The following is a 27,011-nucleotide window of genomic DNA, read 5'->3' as shown; positions in this document are numbered from 1 at the left end:
TTGACATCACAACACCCTGCAAGTACTCCATCGAGAGGCAGCAGCTGTTCCTCGTGATCATAGATCAGTACAGTTCTATAGCTCCTTTTTCTCATTTGTTTATTCTCTCCATCCATTTCTATACCTAATTTTTCAACTTTTTTCGAGCGATATGATTGGCTGGATAAGAATTGTAGAAAAATGGAGAGAATAAAAAATCGAGAAAAAGGCGTTAGATAAAATGATGGTAATATATTTAGAAAAAGGAGGTATAGATAATGATGGAGAGAATACAAATATGAGAAAAAGGAGGCATAGATAATGGAGAGAATAAAAAATCTACAAAAGGGGGTGTAGAACAATTATGGAGAGACTAAAAAATCGGGGAAAAAATAGGTATAGAAAAATGACGGCGAGAATATTTTTTGTGGAAAAGAGTTGGCCATTTGTGAGGTGACTCGAACCTGTCAACCAACGGCCGCGTTAAATAATCTCAAAGGTTATACTTTAATTTATAGTTCATATAGAAATAGACTAAGGGACTTCAATCAGGGTAGGCTACATCAACGGGACGTGAACCCCAGTCTCCAGGGGGTTAGCTTACAGCTTTCGCCACTTCCCCACGAAGATTAATAAATGAACTTTGTCGGAGGTTATATTATATAATACAATAGACATGATAGCATTACGTTTAAAACTAACATTAGTTTTATCAGCAGGAATTGAACTCCGGTCTCCAGTCCGTTATGCAGACTGCACTCCACTACACCACTGAGACAGTGACAATGACCAATAATCAATAAACAAGGTACCCCTTCGGATGTTCCCACCTCCTTGTGCTACTTTACCTTTGAGTGCGACAGGGACCTGAGCCTGCAGAGCTGACTCATCTCGTTGTGACCCCATGGTTGTAACGTGATGAGTAGGTGGATGTCTCACACACACACACAACCAGAACACACACACGAGCAAGGCATTTATAGTGGGAAATACAATATTTGGCTTGGGGGGACACATACATACATGTACATACATACATACGAGAGGAAACTATGAAAATCACGTAATCATCACGATTATCTTCATCATACATACATCACTTGAAAATCAGCACAGAGTGTGTATAAGGGATCACTTTAACATCTAATTATGAAAATATGCTACATTAAAAACACGCAGAGGTACCACACGATGAACAAGAGCATGATGTAGTTTGTGGAAAACAATTTGATTCGATGTTTTTAAATCTGCCAACTATTGTTTGTTTTGCAGAAATTAAACAAAGACGTTGCCGCCATGTGCGACGCAGCTGTTGCAAAAGAAATAGAAACCTGACTCTTCAGGAACATGGCCGCCAGAGGGCAGACTACACTGGGAAATCACACAAAAGATTGACCTTTGTGTGGTAGGAATACCTATCATCGATGGTGGAAGACGGGACTTTGAGTTGTTTTACTGTAAGAAACATTTTATACTAACCCTATGTTTTATACTGGCCTTGATGTAAACAATGTAACGTGACAAAACATAAACAATTCTCCACAGCATTAAGGAAACTGAATCTGAATGGCTGCACTTCTTTTACATTTTAAATTGGTTTCATTTAATTATATGCATAGTACAAACAACAGGTTCTCTGCATTTCATAATAAAAAGGACCTAAACATAAGAAGTCCTTTCATTTTAATAAACGTCTCACATTTCCATGTCATAGCTAAAATTCCAAAATCAAAATCGTTTGGCGACAAAGACAATACACAGAGTACAGAAATCTTGATAAAACATTTAATTCACCGGAAAGACCTGTCCTTTAATCTAAAGAGTAAAACGCTGTGCGCGGTGGTAGGGTGATCTCGGTTCATTCACCCTGGCACAAACTTCTCCGCCCGCTCCAGTAGGACTTCCGAGTAGCCCGGGGAGTAGAACCTGCAGCGAGGAAAGTGGAGGAAAAAAGGGTTGCGTTAAATGGCTGCAACACTATCTTGGTAATTTCATAATCCCTTTATCATTATGATGCACCAGCCTTCCAGTGGAAATGGCAAGAAAACCCTGTTATTCTTAAAAGGAAAAGTTAACTCCCAAAGCAATTTTTTTAGTTGAAAAAAGTACCGTGGAGTGTTCTTTTTTTCTTTTGACTCAAATGTACAAAATGTTGTAAACAGGGAGTGTTTGATTTTGATTGGCTGCAGACTGTTCAAGCGGGTGTGACGTGTGACATGGGTTCGACCCATTTTCACAATTGCTCCTAATGGAATGGAACCCATTACTGGACTGGACTGTCACCATGGCTCGGATCGCATTTCTTTTTAACTTGTAGGCGGAAGTTCTCCTGCCCAAACCAGTGTTTACTTACCCTTTAATTGAGCTTACCTTGTGGGTTTTAAGCGATGCATGTTTGTGTGCTGGCTATGCACCTGCAAGTGTGTGTTCCTGTGTGTGTGTGTGTTCCTGTGTGCGTGCGTGCGTGCGTCTCTGCATAGATCCATCCACACCTGGAAGTGCGGGCCTAACTGGACCGGTGCCCACCTGACTATCTCCTCGGGGTAGCAGTTGTTGATGACCATGATGTACTCCTGCAGGGCCGACCCGGGCTCTGTCTCCATCTCCTGCATCTTCTTCAGACCGCCGCTCGTCACGAACAGACGCCGCGCCTTGCTGTCGTGTGGCAACACCTGAGCGGAAGGTAACCGCGACCGCGCCACGGGGTCGTTCAGCCAGTACACATAGAGACGACGGTTCGACTGGTTGACTGGGAGCGAGAGCCACTGCAGAATCTATGTATATGGCTCCCCATAGTACGTGACATTTTATTTAAGGTGACATATTATACCAGCAGGTGTGAGTGTGATTAGCCATGACAAGCCGTTTTGAAAATCTGCCTCTTCTGACATCACAACGTCATGGATAGATGAGCAACGTTTGCTTCAGTCCACTGGGTAGGCTGGTAGATTGATCTATCCAGCGCACATCTAGGCGGACACGCACTTGTGATGTCAGAAGAGGCAGATTTTCAAAACAGCTTGTAACGGCTAATCACACTCACCTGATGGTATAATATGTCACCTTTAAATATTATTCATGATAATCGTTAATTATTATAAAAATGATTATCAGCCACATTGTTATTACTCGTTTTCGGGACCAGTCCCTCAACATTTCTCTAGACAGTTTAGCACTGGAAGACCTTCGGGATGTTGTTGCTGTGCCCCCTGCCTTGCTCTTGTACCTTGCTGAACTGGCAGAGCACGTGTTTGAGGATGTTGCTGGGGGCCTCGTAGAGGAGGGGCTCCAGGGCCGGCAGGTGGGTGCACTTCTGCAGCACGCTCTTCAGGGCCTTCTTACACTGGGGGGGGGGGGGGCGCAGAGGGAGAAGGGGAGAGAGGTAGCTGTGTTGAAATCATACGTTGTGATGGGAATGGGGCGTTCAATATCATTTTCCAGGGGGTTAGGGGGTCAGCATTCATAATTGACTGTTCCATTGAATGGTTTTGGGATGACCAATGACATCGCTTGTATCAAAGCAGGTTTATTGCTGGGATTCATTTCGTTGAGGTGCAGTGGAATCGCCAGCATGGAGAAAAGAGCAACACTGACTTGCAAAACTGGACCAGGATGGAGAGTGAGCTTTGATCAATCTCAGAGTGTAACTCCACTGAGGACCGCTAGCTAACTCATGTGTACCTCAGGGCATTGGTGATTGCAGTGGGCTAACAACAAGTGTATCTCAAGAGGGCTGATTTGGGGGGCCCTGGTACCATTAAGGCTTAGTCCTGATCGCAGCGACCCGGGTTCGATCCCTGCCCGTGGTCCTTTGCTGCACGCCCTCCCCTCTATCCCCCATACATTCCTGTCTATCTCACTTCTCCCATAAAGCATAAAAATGCAAAATAAATAAAAAATAATAATAAAAAGAGTGTTGTTCTGGTGATTCCAGCGCGCTAACTAACACGTGTGACCCAGAGCGCCGTGTTGGTCCGTTGTGCCCCGGCAGCGCCCCCACCCTGACCTTGACCTGCAGGTCCTCGGAGCTGTTGGCGTCCAGGTACAGCCGCATCAGTGCGGGCAGCAGGTGGGCTGCCGCCACCGCACGGGCGTGTTCCGGCGTGTGGCGCCCGATCTGCCCGAGGGCCCAGGCCGCCGCCGCCCTCATGTGGTCCTCGCGCTCCTCGGACAGACACAGGGCCAGCTGCGGCACCCCCTGGTGGGGGGGGGGCGCAGCGTGAAGTGAAGTTTAGTGTTATTACTGGAGGTGTTACGTGAGATTTACACTTCATGTAAGCAACATGTTTGTGTTATCTCCATGTGTTACATGGAGATAAGTGTTACAGTTCTTATCTCCATGCTCATGTTATGGTTCCACGTTGACACTTCGACGCAGTCGTGAACCTGTTTCGGTTCTGCGTCTGGTTTGAGTGGGTGGACCAATCACAACCCTTGCTGCTGCGTCGCCGCGACGAAAGGTAAACATTTTTGGGAGGCGCACGTCAGGCCCTTGTGATGGACGCAAAGGAGGGTTCACAATGATGTAATGGGTCCGTAAACCCCCTTGCGTTGCGTCAACGTACAACCATAACTAAGCCTTAACACATAGTGCACAATGTGTTACATGTAGATTAGTGTTACATATATGTTTATGTTATTCATAATCACATTCACAGTTGTGACAATGTTTGCTGTTCATGAGTTTATTTCCCCAGCCACAGCTGTAAGTCACTTTTGGATTAAAAGCATCTTAGTAAATGACTTAATGTAAATGTTTGTGTTCATGGAACAAAATGGGAACAAAATGGGAGGCAGCAAAATGGGAGTTGGAGCAGCACCCGTAGAAAAATGGGTGTTTATACACACACACACACACACACACACACACACACACACCTTGGCCACGATGACGGCCATGGCCAGGTTCTCGGTGTGTGCGGCCACGTATCCCAGCATCATGATGCCTGGCAGGCGCACGTTCCCATTGCTGTCGCCCAGGTAGTCCACCACCGCCGCCATGCCGCCACAGTCCACGATGAACTGGGCCAGCTAGACGTGGATACACACACAGAGACACAAACACATATGCACAATAACGTGCACATATGCAAATAAAATACGTGATAACTGAATAATAGCGTGTGTATTTGAGTGTGTATTTGAGTGTGTGCTAGCTCACTCGCATTTGTGTGTTTGTACCAAGTGTGCCGATGGCTACAGTACCTCTGGCGTGTGCTTGACCACCTCCCTCATGAGGGTGGTGACGTTCTTCCTGACGTAGTCGTCGGGGTCCCGCAGGCAGGCCAGCACGGCCGGGAACAACTCCGCCTCCACCACCAGCTCCGCCAGCTCCACCGAGTGCTTGCTGATCTGGCTCAGGGCGGACAGCACATGCCTCTGGGGGAGGGAGGGAGGGAGGGAGGCAAGTAGGGAGGGAGAAGGGGAGACATGGAGGGTGGGAGAGAGGGCGAGAGGGCAAGAGGGAGAGGGACGCAGGGAGGGGGAGAGGGAGAGAGGGACGGAGGGGGAGAGAGGGACGGAGGGAGGGAGGAATGGAGGGTGGGACAGAGGGAGGGAGGGACGGAGGGAGAGAGGAAGGGAGGGAAGGACAGAGGGAGAGAGGGATGGAGGGAGGGGGAGAGGGAGAGATAGAGGGAGGGAGGGGGAGAGGGAGAGACAGGGAGGGAGGGGGAGACGGAGAGACAGAGGGAGGAAGGGAGGGAAAGAGGGAGGGTAAGAGGGTAAGAGGGAGAGAGGGGCGGAGGGAGGGAGGGAGGGAGGGGGAGAGAGGGACGAAGGGAGGGAGAGAGGGAGAGAGGGAGGGAGAGAGGGATGGAGGGAGAGAGGGAGGTTAGAATCCAGTTGCTTACACCAGTGGTCCCAACGAATGCAACACAATACAAACAAATAAATAACACTGACACTGTCATCACTATCATCAGGGACGGACACACATAGCGAGATTGCTATTGATAAATGTGTGATACCGATACAATGGAAAGTGTAACAATAAAGGCTAAGGCTTATTATGTGTCATTTGTGCGATGAACAAAGGTCAAATAAGTTGTCATAAATGGGACCATATTCATTTTACTTAGCACCAAAAACAAACAAACATTTAAAAAAAACAAACACAAATAAATAGAGACCACAAATAAAGACTCACGGGGTCCCGCCGGCCTCACCTTGAGCTTGGCGTCCGGGTTGAGGATCATCTGGCCCAGGTGAGCGATGGCGCCACAGTCCGCCACGCTGTGCGCCAGCTCCGTGGTGTGCTTGGCGATGTCGCTGAGGGCCGAGGCCGCGATGCGCTTGAGGGCCATCTCGGGCTCCTGGAGGCAGAGCACCAGCAGGGGCAGGGCCCCGGCCTCCACCACGCACTGGGACAGCTCTGTGTTGTTATGGTGCAACCAAAAGAGATGACGTTAATGTTAATCTAATGAGCCTGGCCTGGTGGGTCGTGATACCATCTGATAAACTGACATTCAGGGCATTGAGCAGACGCTTTTATCCCAAGCGACTTACAACGGTTCATGCACACATCGACGGCGGAGTCAACCCTGCAAGGCGACAGCCCGCTCGTCGGGAGCCGTCAGGTGTGAGGTGTCTTGCCCTAACCCTCGACATGCAGCTAGTAGGATCCGGGGATCAAACTCGCAACCTTCCAGACCGCGCCCAGGTTATGATACACTACAGTAGTGACATGGCAAGGGGCAGTGGTTGTTTAAATGGATATAAACGACAGCATATGCAGGTGCAAAAAACAAACAAAAAGCTAAAATACAAACACTAAGTGCACATTTTATTCCTCACCCTCCCTCCCGAAGCGCATTGAAAAAAAAATCCCTCAATGATTAAGGAAGAAACCTGGAGGACACAGAGAGAGATCCCTCCTTCCAGGGATGGTAAGGAGAGCAACGGACTGTCGTCACGGCAACATAACAATCAAAACAGTTCAACTCAAATAGCAAATTGTTCGATATTCGATTAGATACAATTTTATTAATCCCCCGTAGGAGAAATTTATTTGTTGCAACAGCCCAGCAGCAGTAGAAAAACACAGGATAGAAATAGAATACAATACAATCTAATGCAAACACAAATAGACGCTAAGGTAAATGCTAAACTAAATGCTAAAGCAAGGACAAGACAAGACAAACAGAACAAACAACAACAAACAGGGAAAACAAAACAGATGGTATAAACAATAGAAATGATCAATTATAAAAGTGTAAAGTGAGGAAAAGTTAGAATAGAATAGAATGGAATAGAATGCGTTGATGCGGGGAGGGGGGGGGGGCGCTTACGTTCGTTGTGCCGGGCAACGTACCCCAGGGCCCAGGCCGCCGCCTCCTTCACCCCAGGGTCGAACTCCTCCAGGGAGAGCACCAGGGCGTCCACCCCGCCGCAGGCCGCCACGGCAAGGGCCAGACCGGGGGAGTGCTTGGCCACGGCCCGGAGCACGAAGGCCGCTGCCTTCTTGTAGAACCGCTGCAGGGTTCAACATGGGAGAAGACACACGCGATAGGACCGAGGACCGGCCTGCGAGGCGTACAGCGCACCGCGCGCCGTCACTGACGGAGGCCGCCGTGTGTCTCACCGTCCCGCGAGACGACCATTGGTTTTGATTGATTGAACAGTCACTGAGTTCTAAGTGAAATGTACTGTTAAGGGCTGAGGGTGGCTGCTATACATACATAACAAACTGGTGGTAAACCCTCAGGAACCCTGACGCCTGTAAGAGGGGCGAGAGAGAGAGAGAGAGAGAGAGAGAGAGAGAGAGAGAGAGAGAGAGAGACACACACACACACGGAGGAAGAGAGAGAGGTAGAGTGGAGGAAGAAAAGCCTGCTTGCACTCTTTGTAAAGTGCTCTTCGATTCTAAAGCAGCCGCAAGGCGGAATGCCAAGTTGGTCTGACACCCACCCACCTTATTCAGGGAACTGACCCTTCCAGAGGGCCCCCTCAAAGTAGCTAGCGCTCTCTCTCTCTCTCTCTCTCTCTCTCTCTCTCTCTCTCTCTCTCTCTCTCTCTCTCTCTCTCTCTCTCTCTCTCTCTCTCTCTCTCTCTCTCTCTCTCTCTCTCTCTCTCTCATGGCCCAATGAACCCTAAAATATATTGAATATAAAATGTTTTAAAGAATACACTCACATTCTGAGAGGCCAGGGAGTGAACCAGCTGAGGGAGGATGTCTCCCTGCACCACGGCCTCGGCCAGGTCGTCGCTGTGATTAGCCAAGCGGCCTAACGCTAGCGCCGCCGTCTGCTGGACGGTGGGAACCGCGTCCAACAGAAGGGGCCGCAGCAAGGTCATCACACCTGGGTAGGTAGGTGGAAGGTGGCAGAGAGACGATCGGCATGGACAAAAACAAACAACACACAAAGAAACAACGTTGTCAGAGGTGCAAGCGATAGAGATAAACGTGGGTTACTAGTGCATGTTGTGCAGGCGTACCTGCGTTTTGGAGGGTTTCTATGTTATGCGGTCGAGTGGCGAGGTCAGCCACAGTCTGCACGAACTGCAGCCTCGACTGCTGGTAGTGCTCGAAAACTGCAGTGAAAGCGGAAGCATTGTTAACAACCGTGTTAACTTCGACTTTAGTTTTCAATCAAAACATTCCTCCCGGGGGGGAATCGCTTTCGATCCGGAAGTGGTGGTTGGGGGTGCTTACCTTGTAAAACCTGCCGCTGAGTCATGGTGACGGACCGGACCGAAATAGGCAGTATACTGAGTAGAGGATGTGTATATAATATGAATGATAGTTAATTTCTTGCTTTGGTTGACTCAGAAACACATTTTGAATGCCCGAGAAAATGCGTCCTGGCTTCCCCCCTGCGCGGTCTCAAGTTTGGGTTGGACTGTTAGCGTTGCCTTGGCAACCATGAAACAGTCGCTGGAGCCCGGAGCTGTGCTTTTGTTTACGTTTGATGTAGCCACGTATTAGGTTTCCAGGGACAATTAGTTGACCAATCAGCGACGAGAGTATGCCTGGCTTATAGGCGTTTCATTCTGTCTATTTGTAAAAGAACATTAAAACATTAATAAAAAGTGATTAGACACAGGGTTTTATTTTCGTTTTAAATGTAGGTGTTTTATTTCAGTGGACTATGATCAGCACGGTCATTAAATGAAATAACAATGTTCCTTCGGAAAATAAATATTGCTTTATGCCTCTAGTCCTCAGGCTCAGGCTGGAAAGGGACGTCCTTCCATTCCAACACACACACACACACACACACACACACACACACGCACGCACGCACGCACGCACGCACACACGCACGCACATACACATACACACACACACACACATTTTAATTTGTAAAATAATTTGTAAAAAAAGATGAATAACAGTATAAATTGTTTTATGAGATTATTATCCCTTTATTTGAGATAGAGTGATTAGATACATTTTGAATGCCTTGGATTTATGTTATTCCCTCAATGGGAAACCAATATTGTCATACAATTGTATTTTACCTCATACCTGGAAAATGTATTTCCAGGATCAATATTTACACATTTTTACCATTACCATACACACAGATAGTGGAATAAAACCAATGCCTCCCTTTCTATCTCATTGTCATTCTCTCATGCTCAAGATGGGGAAGAGGAGCTCATTGGTCCAACGTTTAAGGTAATGTATGACCAGTTATATCAAAATAGAAAAATACAGATTATTCAAATGAATTAACTAAATGATGAATCCTGACATTATTTTCTATTTCCCTTTGCTTGCACTATGTAATTATGCTTCCTGTATACATACAGTTATCCAAATTGCTTCCTTTAGGGTTTGGGCCTAGTGGAACCTGACATCATCAGATATCATCCACTATCACCGCAGAGTTGGCCTTCTCGGCCATCTCTCTCGCTGTGTGTGTGGTTCTCCAGGTCCTGCACGGATTTTCACCCCTGTAGTCCAAGGATGCCAACCAGAGCCTGGTGAAGGGGGGTCCCTGAAGCTGCCATACAGAAGGGCCCCGGGGTGACCTGAGAATCTCCGAGGTCCATCTGATTGGTCGATGCCTAGTAGAATAGGACCAATGAAAAATGTGTGAACACATTTGCTTACAGTTACAATGGTGGAAATACTATAAAACCTATAAAATAATTAGGTTCGTTTTTTCGTCTTTTTAAGTTAAATTAATGTCTTAACAATAACCGAAATAAAGAGGTGACATTCGAGAGGTGTAGAGGTGTGTCATCACAAGTGAATGATTTTCAGCAAATTCTCTCTCCCTCTCTATCTCCCTGTCACACTCAGACCGTCACAACCACGCACACACACTGTCTCGGTCTCCTTCACTTTCTCTTTAATTATTCGCATTGTTCAAACCCGTAGGCCTCCACCAATGACGGACGCATGTAATCTGTGAACTCTTGTGTAAGTAGAGTCATACAGATATTAAACAGTGAGCCTAGCCTACAAATAGATAGTAGACGTTTTCGTTTGCTCAGTTGAACCTGGTAGAAAAAGGTCGCCTTTGGACACGATTGGGAATGCATTTGATGTCGTTTTAGTGCCATAATGTTTAGGCCTATGCGTGAAATTTGGAGAGAAGAGAATGGTTCTCGTTTTAAGTGGTGATATGTTTATGGTGATACCGTAGCTTTACATGGAATGCAAAGCTAGGCTAGGGTTCATGAGCGTTTCTATTACGGTTATATCCAGGGGGATTTCTCATCTCTATTTTTTGCATCGCCGCTTTATCGTCATTGCCTATAGCTACAGCCAATAAGATGAGGTCACACATGTCACATATATAGCCCTACCTGTATATATATATATATATATATATATATATATATATATATATATATATATATATATATATATATATGCCGATACACCAAATATAAATGAGAACACCATCTCTTCTTCTTGTTTTCAATGCAACTTATTTTGAGAAAAAATATATAAGCCTTACACTTGACCTTGGGGTTACGCAATAATCGCCCAAGTAGATCCCCTCTTTAGGCTACGACTAAAAAAAAAATACAAACAACGACTGTGGTGCATTGAACTCGCGATAGCCTAATTACCTCGACGTGGTTGACGACTTCGTCCTCCAGTCAAAACGTTTTGGACCAAACAGGTTGAGCCTATCCAATGTGTTTCCCTACAACCATCACAGGAAAGCCACGGTGTGTTCGTTTTCCGGCCTTTATGTGAGCCCTGCTGCGGGCCCGTGACCTCGCAGAGTCCCTCAGACTGCACCTGTCCCCTTTAATCAGGAGGGCGTGTCCCTCTGTAACGGCCCTTCTCACCCCTCTCCCGTTACAGAACGTCTGTCTCTTTAAATTAATGAACGCAAAAAGAAGATCAACATTGAAAATAACATAGGACACTTTTCTTTTCATTTCACCAGTTGTGTGTCTGGGACTAGGCTACAAGAGGTTAAACGGCGTGTTTATTGTGCTGCGGACCAATACGGCTATGACATTTTTATAGGTCTACCATCATGTTTTTCTATTGTAAGAGGTTTTATAGATGTTTCGTTGTAAAAATCGTCTGATTTAAACATTTACACGGTGGCAAGATCACACAGTATGGCCTCATCTCGGGCTTTCGTTATCATTACTTTTGAGGCCATTTATTTTGGCTTGACCCTAATAACCTTCAGTAGGCCTAGTTATCCCTCTCGCTTTTTGCTGAAAATAGCCCTACGCCTTTAATCCACGATGACACAAACCCAACTCCTAAAACCATTTGGGTTGCAGCTTAATAAACGCCATAGCTGAGTGTGTGTGTGTGTGTGTGTGTGTGTGTGTGTGTGTGTGTGTGTGTGTGTGTGTGTGTGTGTGTGTGTGTGTGTGTGTGTGTGTGTGTGTGTGTGTGTGTGCGTGTGTGTGTGTGTGTGTGTGTGTGTGTGTGTGTGTGTGTGTGTGTGTGTGTGTGTGTGTGTGTGTGTGTGTCTGACTGTCTGTCTGTCTGTCTGTCTGTCTGTCTGTGCGTGTGTGTCAATACTAACCGTATTAACCAGGCAATATTATCTCATGTTTTGAAAGGGCTAAATCACACGATGCTCTGGATAAATCTGTGTGAATAAAAGGCATGCATTTCTGAAAAAAACTATGGAACGAAAGCCCGGACTCAAAACATTTACAAGAATCCTAAAATAGGCTAGGCCTACTATTAACCTATAACATGCAAACTAAATGCGCATAAATTACATAGCGTCGGTAGGATCCATTGGCAAGCTGGGTCGACCCCAGGAAGGCTGTGATCAGGTAGGGTGAATCATGTGACGTGTGGAATCTGTCTTCATCTCAGCCAACCCCACGCGTGTCTCCTGGAAGCACGAGGAATTCGCGGTGGCGCAGACTGGTCGTAACTTCGCCGGTCCACCTTAAATAATCTCTCCGCTTCCCCCAACCTCCCCTTTAAGAGCGCGGCGAAGGCCCCCGCACGGCCAGAGGGGGGCGCTGGGAGACCAGGGCATCTCTGCAGACTGTACGAAGCACAGCGGAGCTGCGGGGTGAATATCGAACACGTTTTCCCTGTCCATTTTTTTATATATAGAATGAAAACACGTTTTATTGTCTTTGAGGAAATATTTTTTTTTTATTCCAATGTTATATGCACATACAGACAATAACCTGTAGGCCTCCCTTGTGAAGAAATATCGAGTAAAAATGCACACCATCGGATCAGCATGCACTGTTAATGCAAAGCGCTGGCCTAATTCGTTAAGCGTCGGAGTCGTTTTGAATAATTACGCATGTTAATAAAATCAACACACACTTAACTCAACGAAATATCTCTAAATTCACGCTTCGTCAATGCATGCGCCGTTCTTTTGAACGATTCGCCAACCGTATGGCGAGCAGGGAAAGATCCGAAAACGGTTTATGTGTGTCTAATTGTATAATTTACTTTGAGATTTTTTTTAAGAATTGATCTTGATGAAATAGGCTATTCCAATTGGCTCTCATTCGTTTGAGGATCCATAGTCTGATGTACAATACTGTATCCTGTATACTGTATGTAATCTCTTCACAGATTGCTGTTACATTATTACCTAACCAACACAACTTCCATATTTAATTTAATATTAGCAACATAATATATTCCTGGACTAAAAATCCTCAAATAACATGTTCATGACATTTTTCGTCTTCCCTTTAAAACAGCAGTACAAACAATTAAACAATAGGCTACATTACTAATAATTACTAATACACTACTAATAATCTGCACGTTTGGTTACACGCCAGCTCTAACTTTCTCTGCGGGGCCTATGAATGTTTGGTGATCATTTTCTGGTTTAATCTTTGATAAAATGCGTCATCAAATAGTCCTAATAATAACGAATCTAGGAACGTATTAAGGCCTATATACGTCTAACTAACTAGATTATAGGCTTTTTCCCTAAATATCTGAATAATATGCATGTTTCCATTTATAATCCTATAAATGTATCACTGCCCTATAAAATGAGTTAAATTTGTCATGAAATTTGTAATCACAAGAAAATAAGGTATTTCGATCTATAGAAAAGTTTTCCAAAACTGTAACACAAATATCCTCTGCATTCACATGTTAACATTTCGTATTCTGCATTCAATTGTGAGCATTTTGTTAGCAGCGTGACGAGACAATTGCAAATTGCTTCTCATCTGATAGACAATGTACAGATTAATTAACACACACACACACACACACACACACACACACACACACACACACGCACACACGCACACACGCACACACGCACACACGCACACACGCGCGCGCGCGCACACACACACACACACACACACACACGCGCACACAGGTTAAGACTGATGTTCACTTTAATATAATATATAGGTCTTGACTAACTGCTATGTACAGCCTTACGGAATGCAGAGCTTATGGCTGATATATGTTGCATTACTTAGTTTTAATTTAGAACACACATATATGTAGCTTTTCTGTTGTGTTATAGTGAGAAAGAAAGGAGATATATCAACAAGTTCCCCCCCCCCCCTCTCTCTCTCTCTCTCTCTGTCTCTCTCTATATATATATATATATATATATATATATGCTGTTATAGCCTACGCTAACATGTGCTATTACACACACACACACACACACACACACACACACACACACACACACACACACACACACACACACACACACACACACACACACACACACACACACACACACACACACACACACACACACACACAAGCGTTCAGTTTATAGGTGAGTTGAACCTCTTTCTTGCCTCTCTTGAAGTGTGTGGGACTTTCGTGCCGTCCTAAAAACGTGAGTGAAACAAGTTGTGTTTTTTCTCCTTAATCTCATATTACATTTCAAACAAGGCGCAAAACGGAGATCCAACGTAACACGCTGATGTTGAACCGGAAAACCCAGTGGGGGTCATGTGTACGGCACTAAACGCCTTTATTAGGATGTGCCTATAGGATCTGTATTAGGTGTATTGGCCATTACAACCATATATGAAAGGAATAAAGACTAATTCCTGGAGAAAGGTTGGAAGCCTACACTGAGTTAACGGCCCGCATTCTTGTTTGTTTTACATCATGGTAGGCCTATGAAACAATAAGGGACCCATCAGCCTGTATTATTGGTGTTATTTGGCCAGGTGTTATTTGTCGATCGTTAACGCTGATCATGCTGATAGCCAAATCGACAGGAAGGACAAGAAGTGGAACTGGAACTGGTCACCCCCCCCCCCCCCCCCCAAACTATTTTTGAAACCTGAGTTTGAAATGGTATGCCCTGCAGCGGGGTGATAGCACTCCGTTTGCAAACCGCCTGACGTTTGACACATATAACCCCACGGGCCTGCGTCTCTCTCTGCTTGACAAAGTCTGCAGCCTATTAATTCAGGCGCCATTGGGTTGACTCAATCAATGATCAACGGCCACTAAAGTATCTTTTACGTGTGTGATATCTAAGACACCCGGAATCCATTGTGAATTTGCATTTAAATTAAACATGTGTGTTCTCCTTCGATGACCGTTCCGTTATTATTCTGATGTTACAAATATATTTTATTTACATTTTATGTCTATGCATTTTTGTTTTTTCAAAATAAAACATCAGTGATTCACACAGTGCAATTTACAATATATTTTCTACGCCCTGCCTAGTAGGTCTACAACACCAAAACAGCTTAGCTCTGATATTAACATGAATGGGCCCATACACATATTGGACCACGTATACATTGATTCATAAACTCTAAAAGACTTTACCAAATACTTCGGGCCCGGGCCAGGGACTGCTTATAATGCTCGTTACTCTCCTATACACTGTTGTTCTGTGTGTCTCTTTATTCCGAGTCCACTGCTCGCCATCCTGATTCTTTGGAATGAGGGGTCAAAGGTCAGCGCTGGACGTGATTGTTCGCAAATCCCCGCAGTGTTCACTTGCCGACGAGCGTAGGCACATGTCGACCGTTCTTCAAGAATGTTATTCTATTTATTTTGCAGTTATATTAATATCAACTTTTAGGATTATGATTATTATTGGCTATTGCGTTCTTTGAGAAATAAAGCTCGATAATGTCGTTTTATTCCACTGTATGCCTATATTTATCATAAAAAACATTAAAAAGCTTGTAATAGACATTCGTCCTGTCCATTTAAACATTCAATATCGCCAATTAATCTACGTCTACGCACACAATTGTGTAGGCATTCTTAACTTTAGTTATTGTAACTCACTGTTTATCCAACAATGAAACCCCTTGTGTGTGGTGTGTGTGTGTGTGTGTGTGTGTGTGTGTATGTGTATGTGTATGTGTATGTGTATGTGTATGTGTATGTGTATGTGTATGTGTGTGTGTGTGTGTGTGTGTGTGTGTGTGTGTGTGTGTGTGTGCGCGCGTGCGCGCGTGTGTGTGTGCGTGTGGGTGTGTGTGTGTGTGTGTGTGTGTGTGTGTGTGTGTGTGTGTGTGTGTGTGTGTGTGTGTGTGTGTGTTTGCACGTGTGCGTGTGCATATCATTTAAAACATGTGATGTGTCATCGGATGAATGTCAAAAATATAATACAATTCTAAATATCAAGTAGGCCTACATAATTTGGGCAACAGTTGACTATATAAATAAGTCATTTTTGTAGTAGACTAAATAGAAAATAAACGTAGGTCTAATATAGTTAATTATAAGCGATGTTTTATTGGGCCTTTATTTATTTATATCCTATTTATAAAAAAGGCCTACATGGCACTTGATCAAGAAAAACAATGTCCTCCATAGAAAACAAAACTTGATGCTTGACACAAGCGGTATAGAAATTGGTTTGAATTATATTTTTTTTTTTTTACATATTTTAGGATCCTAAAAATAAATATAACTAAATAGTGAAAGACAGTAAAGCATAGAAATATTTAAATAAATAAACCTCGCTAAATTAACTTTAAATAGGCACAATTAAGTGATATTAGTGATGTAGTGGCCAAACCGTTAAACTGGTTTAGAAAATTAATGATCCTTTTTCTAACCTAATGAATAATTCATAGAATTATTCTAACTAGAAGCCAAAGGCTGTGCCTAATAAGCACTTGTGTTCAGCCACAAAAGCAGCCTAGCCAAACAATACGTTAGGAAATCAAATGATTTTTACGATTAGGCCTACAATTGTACTTTTTTTAAATTTATTTGATGATTTTCTCATTCAAGATTTTAAAATAGCCTACATTTAAAAAGAAAGTGAATCAATTAGTAAAATAATTCGACAAATTAATAATTAAACTGCCCTGTTCTGCAGTACAACAACAACAATGCAACAAATTAGGTCAAAGATAACCTATACTGAGCGATAGATGTACACTGCTAAAAGTTGGTTGATGAATGATTGAGTAGGCTAATATTTTGTAACACTTGCCGACCTCTGCAATTGGGTTGAGCTCTATGACCCAACACAAGTTATGCACTGCAAGCTGCTTTTCACCTTTCGCTCTCAGCCAGGAGAAACCCAACGGCCAATGCCGGCTGAGCTTTATTTGTGCCATAACGACATCATTGCTCACTTAAAGAAAGGTATTGACTTACGACAAGTCAAACCAAACATTTGAAGTCCCTGGTCGTTTAACAAACTAATTGATAACACAAAATATTAATTTGGGTGTGCAGCGCTGTCCGTGGCTCCAGCCAGAGCCACCATGGGACTGCAGTGATGTAGCGTTGAACGTTATAACCACACTGTACGTTCTTTAATGTATTTAAATTATAACGTAATAATACAAAATACAAAAAATTAAAAATACAAGCGACAATTATAATAATTATACATCATAATCTATATTATTTGGCCTATTATTTGTATTGATTTTCATTATATATGCATTATCATATGTTTTTTTTGTCGATTTGATAGGAGGTAGGCTGAATATTGTTTTGTCATTTGAGAGCCAACTATTGATTAAGATTTTCCAATTGAGAGGCAACCGTAGGGACGACACAAACGCGCGCGCGTGCACACACACACACACACACACACACACACACACACACACACACACACACACACACACACACACACACACACACACACACACACACACAGATAATAATAAAAATAGTGAATAAAATGAAGCCAATATTTTTTGTTACTTTAGGCTATAGGCTATGTTCACGTCATATAGTTTTTCCACTTTGAAGCGTAGTTGTAAAACAAGGTGAATAATATTTTAGTTTGGCCTATGTTGTTGTGCGTTCAATATGCAGTAGGCCTCGTTTGATGATTGTGATCAACTATTCTAATGGAAAAAAAGCTTTTTTAATTATTTCCATATGTTTTCCGGACTGCTATCCAGGGGTTTATAATATATATATATATAGGCCTATATATATATATATATATAATAAATATATATTTTATATATATATATATATATATATATATATATACATTGGGGATTATGGGACTTTGGGCGTTTAAGCGTTTGTTGTGAGTAAATTGGTCGAGTATTGGTCAATATTTTGACCAATAATATTTGTGTTTTGTTTTCACATGCTCACCTTTACTTGGTTTATATATAGGCCTACTAGTATATATATATATATATATATATATATATATATATATATATATATATATATATATATATATATAATATACGTAGTAGGCCTATATATATATATATATATATATATATATATATATATATATATATATATATATAGGCAGTATATAACATTTAACAGTATATAACAGTGTGCATACATATGTATAATATTTTTTTTTTTTCTTTGGTGAAATATAATATTTGTGTGCATTCGAGTTTCACATGATCCTCTAATCACTTTTAATTGTTGCGGGACCATGTAATCACCTTTATAATCCAATGTTATCCCTTCAGCTTTCCCTCATATTTTATCTTTATGAAGCGTTGCTTCGTTTTGCAACAGTAACATACCCTGACCTTAGTCTATTTGTAGACTTACGCATCACTATAACATAAAACGTGCAAATCAGACATATTAACCCATTCATTTAAAGGATGCAGATAAGGTCCTGTCAATGTTTGAAAGTTATTCAACGGAGCTTACTTGCTAATTGTGGAAAGTTGTCGTCTCAAACAATGTGTAGAAAATGTCGTTGATCTCACCCTTGACAGACAGATACACTAATAGTTAAATCATCAATAGGCGTGCTCTTTGTGTAGGAGGTATGCTGTCGTTCGAGCTTGATTTTAAATTTGCAACATGTCTTTTTCACTTTTGGTAAACGAAGTAAATCTACTATGTTGTGACCGTTGTGTAATTGTTTATTTATTGTCAGCGAGGATTAGAAATCTCTAGCATGATTCCCACTGACCTCAATATTCTTTAAGGTCACAATGGTCCAGCAGCTGCCGCCAGCCTGAGCCTTATAACCCTTATAACCCTTCTTCCAAGACGTCGCCTATATGGGCCAGGAGTGACAGATCCACTGGGTGCTATATATCCATCCTCAGGTGGGTTATGCAAAGCGATGAGAGTTTATTGGAGTTGTTGAACGATGAAGTGTTGGCCTCAAAGCAATGTGAACAAGTTATGCATATTATTTATCAGCGTTTTTATCAGCGATCCAAATATCGTATCTGGAAGACTGAACGTCAGGTAAATCTCAGATAGACGACAGCTAAAATACAAGGAAAACAGTTTTTATAAGCCATCTGTGTGTTTGTCTCGTAGATCAATACAAAGTGACCAATAACGTCTCCCATCTCTGTCCACACTCACTTCGCCTTCCAGCCAAGCATGCAGCAGCAAATATTGTGATATAGATTAGTTTAACGAACCCTTTTGAGAAAGCGTGTTTTAATTAAATGTTAAATATGGTAAAACGAGTCCCATTCCTTTCAACGGATCTGTTGTTGTTCCACAAAAGTTACACTCTGGTGGTTTCCAATCCGCATTGGAATTTAACCCTGCATGGCCATCAGCAATATAAAGGGTTTTTTTCCTCTGCTCCCTGGATGGCCCCAGCAACAGCAGAGCCGGGTGGGTGCTACAGACAGGCTGGCTGGGACGACCCTCTCACCCGAGGCCTGCTTATCAACCTGGCGGCTTTACCATGAAATCCCATTAATCGGGCAAACACGACGTCAAACATGGCGGATTGTGTGCTCTATGCTGCAATGTTGGACAAGCCCGGGTCAACGTGCCGCAAGAAAACCGGCTGCGACCAATATAGTGTATAATAGTGTATATGCTGAATGTGAGACAACAATTTGAAACCAAATGCAAGATGTTGATTCACCTTACTAGTTCACTAATTCACTGTTGGTGAATGGGGAATTGTTTGACAATTGTCATTGGACCCCCCCCCCCCCCCCCCCCCCCACACACACACACACACACACACACACACGTCCACGCCCACACGTTGTCAAAATGTAAATTTGGAAAACAATGATCAGCGATAAGGTTCTAGAATAAATATTTTCTAGAAATTCAGACGAGTTGAACTGAAGCTACCCTGGTCATTATTTGCGTTTGTCTTTTGTTTTAACACACTACACACTAACTTGTTAAGGCTTACACGTGCAGGCACTTGTTTTTGGTAAATAACTTAAATCTATAGTTTTTAAAGTAGCTAGTATATAAAGTATATTGGGAAAATAGGATATTCATTTGATAACATATGATTATAGGTCAACTATGTTAATCGTAGAATATAAGACTAATTAGGACTAAATAAAAAACATGGAAATAAAAACATAGCCTTGTTCTTTAAATTAGCTTAATACTATAACTGAACATAATAAATATGGGAAAATGGGGTAACAGCCTCCATATTAAACCAGAGCATAGATGTAGGCAGAACATATCGTGCATGGCCCACAGTCCCATCCCCATCTCTAAAGAAAGACACCGCATTTGGGGTTTACTCTAAGTTGCATTTAATTATAACAAAAAGAGAAAGAAAGTGCTTCAGAAATCCACCATTCAAGTTTCGATTTCGAGTGCATTTGCCCCATCAAGTTCACAACAAAGTCAATGTACAAAAAAGAAAAAAACAGTAAATTCACAAAAATAAATACTCAGCTTTCATATAAACAACCAGTGACTTCAAATTCCGTCGTCAAATACCTGACCTCAAGTAATGGATCAAAAAAGCGAAGTAAATGAGGGTGTGTGTGTGTGTGTGTGTGTGTGTGTGTGTGTGTGTGTGTGTGTGTGTGTGTGTGTGTGTGTGTTTGGGGATGAGGGTAAGTAAAGGGAAGAGGTTGTTTACACTGCTATAGGCCACCCGTAAGTCTTGAATGTTTTAACAGACATATCCCTATTTTGATTAGGCATCATGACGAATGAACTGCTCAGAATGTGATAACGCGTCTCTGCTGTGGTTGAAATCAACCCAATAGGCAGAAACGCATTCGGGAGCCTCAATGCAAAAAAAACAACCAGGTTTATGGTACATGCCACATCCCTCTTTGTCCTTTTTACCTCATGTTATGTTTTTTTTTACACGCGGATCAGCCTGAAAGCTTTCATAAAAGCACCGCAACTCAAATGTCACACATGTTGCCCAAACACACATGTTAGGAAAGTTCATGATAGAAAATACCTTTTTGTTTCAGGGCGAGAAAAAAAAGTTCAAGTTTGTATCTTCTCTACATGGGGCGTTGAACTAGGCCATAGCCGCATGCGCTAGAGCTTTGTGGCTACATAATGGTACTTTTGTTTTTACCACATGACTAAACATGTACAACATGTATTCACAATGGTTTAGGCAGGTTGGAAGAGGTTTTTTTTTCGTTTTATATATATTTTTAATCTTTTTTTTTATTTTTATTTTCTAAATATGGTTGGTTTAATGGTTTATACAATCTCACACACGCCTACCGCCGATCCATGTGGGCGCCTGTGTGGATGTTGACATCCCCCCCATAGGCTGTTTTTTGTTTTTTTTGACCTTGCACACCATAAACTCTCTTCCTTACGGCACAGAGAAATCAGCCGACCAGAGCAAGTCTTTGCCGGCATTTACAAACATCTAGACCTGATGAAACCACAGCCATTCAGCAAAGGCCTATTATTTTTTGGTAGAATGCAATTGTAATTGTGTGACGCTGTCTAAACAGTCGATCACAATGAAATAAGTCTGGGATACATTCACTTATTAGGGTTGTAACAGGAAGGTTGATCAACCGGAAAACCATCTAAGCAGGCGATGTTTTATTTTTTATTTTTTAATAGCTGCCGAGTTTTCTCGCTTTAAGGGCTACTGCAATTAATCGACAGTCACTTGCCAAATGTTGAACCATGTAGGGTTACAGAGGCGCTCCCAAATGACAAACTTCAATATCATGGACTGCACATTCAGCCTATTCCTAAATGAAAAAATAAGCTGTAGACTCCACCAGCCATGTGTGTGCATTGCTCCCACAAAGGCTACACGTGAACATCGTCACAATTCGAGCCAGCATCAAAACGGCAAAGATCTATTTGGTGTCAATATCTAAATAAACCAGAGGCAGAGCTTCGTCTTAAATGTTTTAGCTTTTTAGCACCTTTCAGACACCACTATACAGGCAAGCCTAAAACCCTGAAACTGAAACAAGACCCCCCCCTACCCCCAACGGTGTCAAAGTGCAACGCATTTGAGCCTATCTCTTGTGCTTTGTGGCATTGTTTTAAAGTAAGCAGGCAAGAGGGGGTGGGGGGTTGGTCGTTGTTTTGATGTTTTCCCCCCACTGAGGTTCCTGCATGGAGCACACCATGTCCTGCCTTATATGTTATTACATTATCATTCCCCTCTGTTTTAATTAGTTCCCTTTTAAACAATGCTCTGGTTGTAATTGCAAAGACTTATTCACGTGGCAAATCAATGTGATATGCCCGAGGAATCTGTAGGGCGAATGGATTTGCAGAGACATAAGCACTTAAATCCAGCCTAACGTGAGACGTAACTGCGTGATATAAAGGCCTAAGCCCTACTCTTTTGATTGTCTGTACAGAAGGCCTGTGCCGTGTGTGTCGAGCCCTGTTCTTACACTGATCGTGTTTGTGCATGGTCATATACTTGAAAAGCAGGAAACAAGCTAGGGAAATAAAACCAGAGTGAAAACCATATCACAAGCAAGCGAAACCCCACATCAACACCGGGATCCCCAAATAACGAGTGCTTTACTGTGCATGTGGACAACGAATAGGTCTGTGTTGACATGTCTGTTTTACCATTCACTTGTAGTGAGTAATTCGGTAGCGTTTGGGGAACGATGTTATTCATTTTTTTAAAGCTTTGAATAGTTGCAGTTATACCAAGTGGCACAGAAAAGAAGAACCCTGTTGTTGATCACCATCAAACCTTATCTCAGTCGCAACACACCAGCCCTATGTAGCACACACAAAAAACAATGTTGTAGGCTTATTACGAGAAAACGAGCAGGCCCAGCCCCATGTCCCACCGAAAACACACACCACGGAAACCCTGGTCACATACAATCTAAAATGTCGAGCTTGAAGGCGAAAAAAAAAAATCGCATTGGAGATCCCACGAGGGGCAGACATGTGGCTTGGGAGTGATTTTTTTTTGTAGTTGCATTAATCCATGAACTCCATGTGTCTCGCAGTTTTGTGTGAACATCGTGGCTCCACACATTTCACCTGGCGCGTCTTATTCCTGAATACAAATCCACAAAAACGTACATCCCGTTGAAAGAAAAAAAATGGTAAACCGTGTGATTATTACGTTTTAAAAAAAAATTATGAACAAACGTTTTGTAATCACTTCTGTAAGACATTGAGGTCGTATAAGGCAGGATTCTCGTGGAGATTGCTCTTGTTTTTTTGTTGTGAGGGCAAAAAACACTTCAGCATTTCCTGGTTCTCTGCGCCGGTGGGGGAGGGAGAGGCAGGCCGCCTGGTTGCCATCTCCATACCGGGTGCGAAAGAGGAGGTGGCCGGGGGTCCCTCAGGGACTGCATGGAGTACGCAGGACACAAGTCGCCATCTCTGCCCACAACGAGTGATGGTGTCGATGGGAAATTTGCCATGAAACTAAAAGGCTTTTTCGGTGGCTTCACTATCTGGCGTTTGATTTTACTTATTCCGGATGAATCCTCTGTATGTCCGTCAGAGTTGTCCTCTTTGTCCGTGGGACGAAGGGGGGACGCTTTGAAATGTTTAGACAAATTCTGCCTCGTTTGCGTCCTTGGGATTTTGTGTTTTTTCCCCGGCAGTTGAGTTCTGCAGATTTTCCTGACCCTTTGGCCGTGCTCATACTCCCCTTCCTCTGAGCAGGGAGTATCTCGCAAGGATGGCCCGCATTCCTCAGAGCGATAGGGGGACTTTGGAGCCGAATCAGTGCTCTCACTGCAGGCTTTAGTTGTGTTGTTTAGATATTCCGCATGTTTAACGTCGCCCGCCGGAGGATGAACATTGTTATCGTCTGCCACATCCCCCTTGCACTGAAACCCAGAGACCTGACTCGGATATTCGTATTCGTCGTAGCTTTCCTCCACTTTAACTTTCACGTTTTGAAAGTTGAAGGAGGGGGCCCCCTTGGCCTGCTCGTGGTCCGAGTGAAGGCCTATCGCGAACGGGGGCTCCTCGGTCTCCGTCTTAATCGTTTTGAAGGGAGAAGGCTGCTTCAGATTGTTAGTGTTTTCCAATTCATTCCTCGGGTTCAAAAGTTCAGCGTCTTTAGAGTGCAGGAGCTTGCTGTCCTTCTCGAATTCACAGTGTGAGTGGGTCACTGTGGCCGGGCATGTGATGGCGAACCCTGGCGTCCGGCGTGGAGGAGGAAACTGCTGATGACACGTCAAGCTCGGCGTTGTGTTGAAGGCGATGCACACCAGGTCGGCTCTCTTTGGTCCGTGCACCTCTGGCCCCTTCCCACTCTTGGATACCGTGAGAAAGTTGTCTCGCACAGCGGTCACGTTGAACTTAGCTGGATGTAAGGGTCCCGAACACCTTCTCGTCTCGTTAAAGGCCAACTCACTGCTCGGACGAGTGCCATGCCCGATGTATTCCGCTCCAAAGCCATGACTCAGGGTCCTGTGTTGTTGTTGTGGTGGTGGTGGTTGTTGTTTTTGTTGCTGCTGCTGGATGTAGTGGAAGGTGGGCTGTAGGACCAGCGGTGCCTTGGTGCTAAACGCTTTGGTAACAGAAGCGACACGGGCCCGTCTGAATCGGATGCTCTGCACGGAGACCTGGCTGGACACCGAGCTGGAATCGGACTGCGAGCTACTCTCTTCCTCCGAGCTGCCGTCCGAACTCTCCGACTGGCTGTCATCCTCTTCCTCCTCCTCCTCATCAGAACTCCCGGAGTTGCTGGTGGTGGAGATACTCGAGCCAAAGTCCGAGTCGACGTTCGCCCTCTCAGAGTACGTGCTGGACTCGGTGTCGCTGCTGTAGCTCTCGTGGAAGAGCGTCTGGTGCTGCTGGCCGTGCGCCCCCCTGGAGTCCAAATAGAAATCATGGCCGATGTGGAAAGCGTTCAAAGTGCGCGTTCCGCCGGGTTTCTGCTTGCCACAGCACTTGGGCTGCACCAGCAGCACCGGGGAGTGGTGTATATGCCGGGTTCGAGTGCACGAGTGCCTCGCGCCGTCCTTGCCGCCGCCCCCCTCGCGCCGCCTCTTCCTTTTGTGAAGTAGGTCGCCGCTGCCGGCGGAGCCCGACAGCTTGGACTGAGCAGCCATGGCGGACTGAAACACGACCGGCGCACGGCTCTGCACCACCGCGCCCCCCCGGAAAAACGTTTTTCTCTTGTTAAAGGCCAAACAGTTTCCAGTTATCTGCGTCGTTTCATAGTTTGTGTAGGGTTTGTAACTCGACTTGCTCGCCGCATGGGTATTCCGACCCGGGGATCGACCGTAAAATTGAGGTAGTTTGGAGTCGGGAAGCGAAGGAATCGTCTCTGTGCTGTCCGGTTTATTTTGAATGGACAAAGTCTGGGGGACGCCGTGCAAACTAAACCAAAGTTTGTCTTGCCACAAGCCGGCCGGGTTTTCCGTGCGAAGGATCCCGGAGTTGGCGTCCTCCAGCGAATGATCCTTTACCTTTCTTTTGTTGGATTTCAACACACGCTCCGTCTTACAGGAGAAATAAAGAGCCTCCACATCCTCGCGTGATATGAGCGTGCATTTGGCGGCGTGGAAGGCGATTGAATTTATTGCTTTGAGCTTTCGCAATTCCTCCAGTCCACACTGGTGCTTCTTGACGTTCAGGTGGTCCATCCGCTTGTGCACCGTGGTCCGCGGGATGTTCTTCAGGAGGTCGGTGAAGACCTGGGACAATGCAAACATTTGTTCTCCTTTGATGACCAGGTATCCCAATTTCACTCCCTGCATTTCCTCAAAGCCACACTCCAGGTCCCCCATGTTGTATTCATCCACGAGAGTTTACATCCACATAGTCCATAGTCGGGTTTATTGTCCTGTTGCTAGACGGGAAAAAAATCTTCATTTGAAAATTGTACATTTTTTTCTTCTTTTTTTGGATCTCAAGCCATGCTGTTCAATCAGTGCATCTGACAATGCACACACGCCGGCAATGCAGCTGCCTCGTCAGGAAATTGCAAACTTTGACATCTGTAGTTAAATGGCGCTGATGTTGCCGATGGCATCCACTCCTACAGCCTGGCCCCTGTCCGGCATGGTGGAGGAATGCGACGGATGTGTCCACCAAGCCTCCTATTGATGCCTGCTGCCTGCTCCCTCCTACCTGCCGGCTACACTCCCCTGTGGTCGATAGCAGGACGAGGGGTAGGTGTACACCACAGCCACAGCGATAGGGATAAAATAGCGAGGAGAGAGAGAGGGAGAGGCTTGTCTGCGTGTGTGTAGGAGAGAGAGAGAGAGAGGGGGGGGGGAGAGAGAGAGAGAGAGTTAGCTGCACGGGAGAGGGAGGGAGAGAGTGAACGAGGGAGGGAAAGAGAGACAAAGTCACAGGGAGAGAGAGATAGAGTGAAGGAGAGAGAGAAAGAGTACGAGCTAAAATGCAGCTGCCATACTTGCTGCTGGTTAAGCCAGAAATAAAATGACAGAGGGAGGTGCGCTGGGCTGGAGACACCTTCATCAATTAATGCCTCGCTAGTCGACGCCCATTGGACACTGTTGACAGGTGATGCAATAAAATAGATATTCCTCCCCTTTGTACGCCTCTTTCGCTCCCTATACGTTTACCATAGTCTGCAATCGTACCCTTGGTAGCTGTTGTTATAATGTGGTTATGATAAATTCATATTTTAATAGCACGAGGACCTAACTGCTATTATTGCCCGAGCGAAGGCATCTCCCAGGGCCTTTAGTGCTCCCTAAACGCGAGAGGTAACCCCATGCAAAAGCACAGCGCATCACACCCAAGAAGAGTAGTGAGGATGTTATAAATATACATCCATATGGAAACGTGGCTTTGTCTTTGGGTGTGTTCGCGTTTCTCAATGCTCACAACATATTTTAGGATTTTTTTTTCCGGCGTTTGATTGAATGCAAAGGCCCGACGGAGTTTTTGGAAAAGGGATGTGATAGCCTACAATACATACAACACACACAACACACACACACACACACACACACACACACACACACACACACACACACACACAAAACGTGTGTGTGTGTGTGTGTGTGTGTGTGTGTGT

General features: G+C 44.2%; 2 protein-coding genes across 2 annotated transcripts; both read right to left on the bottom strand.

The window, feature by feature from the left end:
* Positions 1–1,841: 1,841 nt before the first annotated feature.
* On the bottom strand, positions 1,842–8,657 carry spag6 (sperm associated antigen 6; the record flags this gene model as incomplete). The annotated part of the gene is made up of 11 exons (XM_084475113.1): positions 1,842–1,905; positions 2,506–2,651; positions 3,206–3,322; positions 3,986–4,177; positions 4,858–5,010; positions 5,185–5,358; positions 6,147–6,352; positions 7,269–7,452; positions 8,113–8,279; positions 8,416–8,511; positions 8,633–8,657. 11 exons carry the CDS (start codon positions 8,655–8,657, stop codon positions 1,842–1,844), a joined length of 1,524 nt encoding a protein of 507 aa, XP_084331239.1.
* Positions 8,658–20,339: 11,682 nt separating this feature from the next.
* On the bottom strand, positions 20,340–25,749 carry skida1 (SKI/DACH domain containing 1; the record flags this gene model as incomplete). The annotated part of the gene is made up of 1 exon (XM_084474935.1): positions 20,340–25,749. The coding sequence occupies one exon, from the start codon at positions 25,747–25,749 to the stop codon at positions 23,239–23,241; it is 2,511 nt and encodes an 836-aa protein (XP_084331061.1). The 3' UTR covers positions 20,340–23,238.
* Between the last annotated feature and the right edge of the window lie 1,262 nt (positions 25,750–27,011).

The sequence above is a fragment of the Micromesistius poutassou genome, assembly GCF_964030765.1.
Source record: "Micromesistius poutassou genome assembly, chromosome: 11".
NCBI classification, from domain to species: Eukaryota; Metazoa; Chordata; class Actinopteri; order Gadiformes; family Gadidae; genus Micromesistius; species Micromesistius poutassou.
Note: the sequence above shows the minus strand (reverse complement) of the source record. Positions and strands in the feature narration are given on the sequence as shown.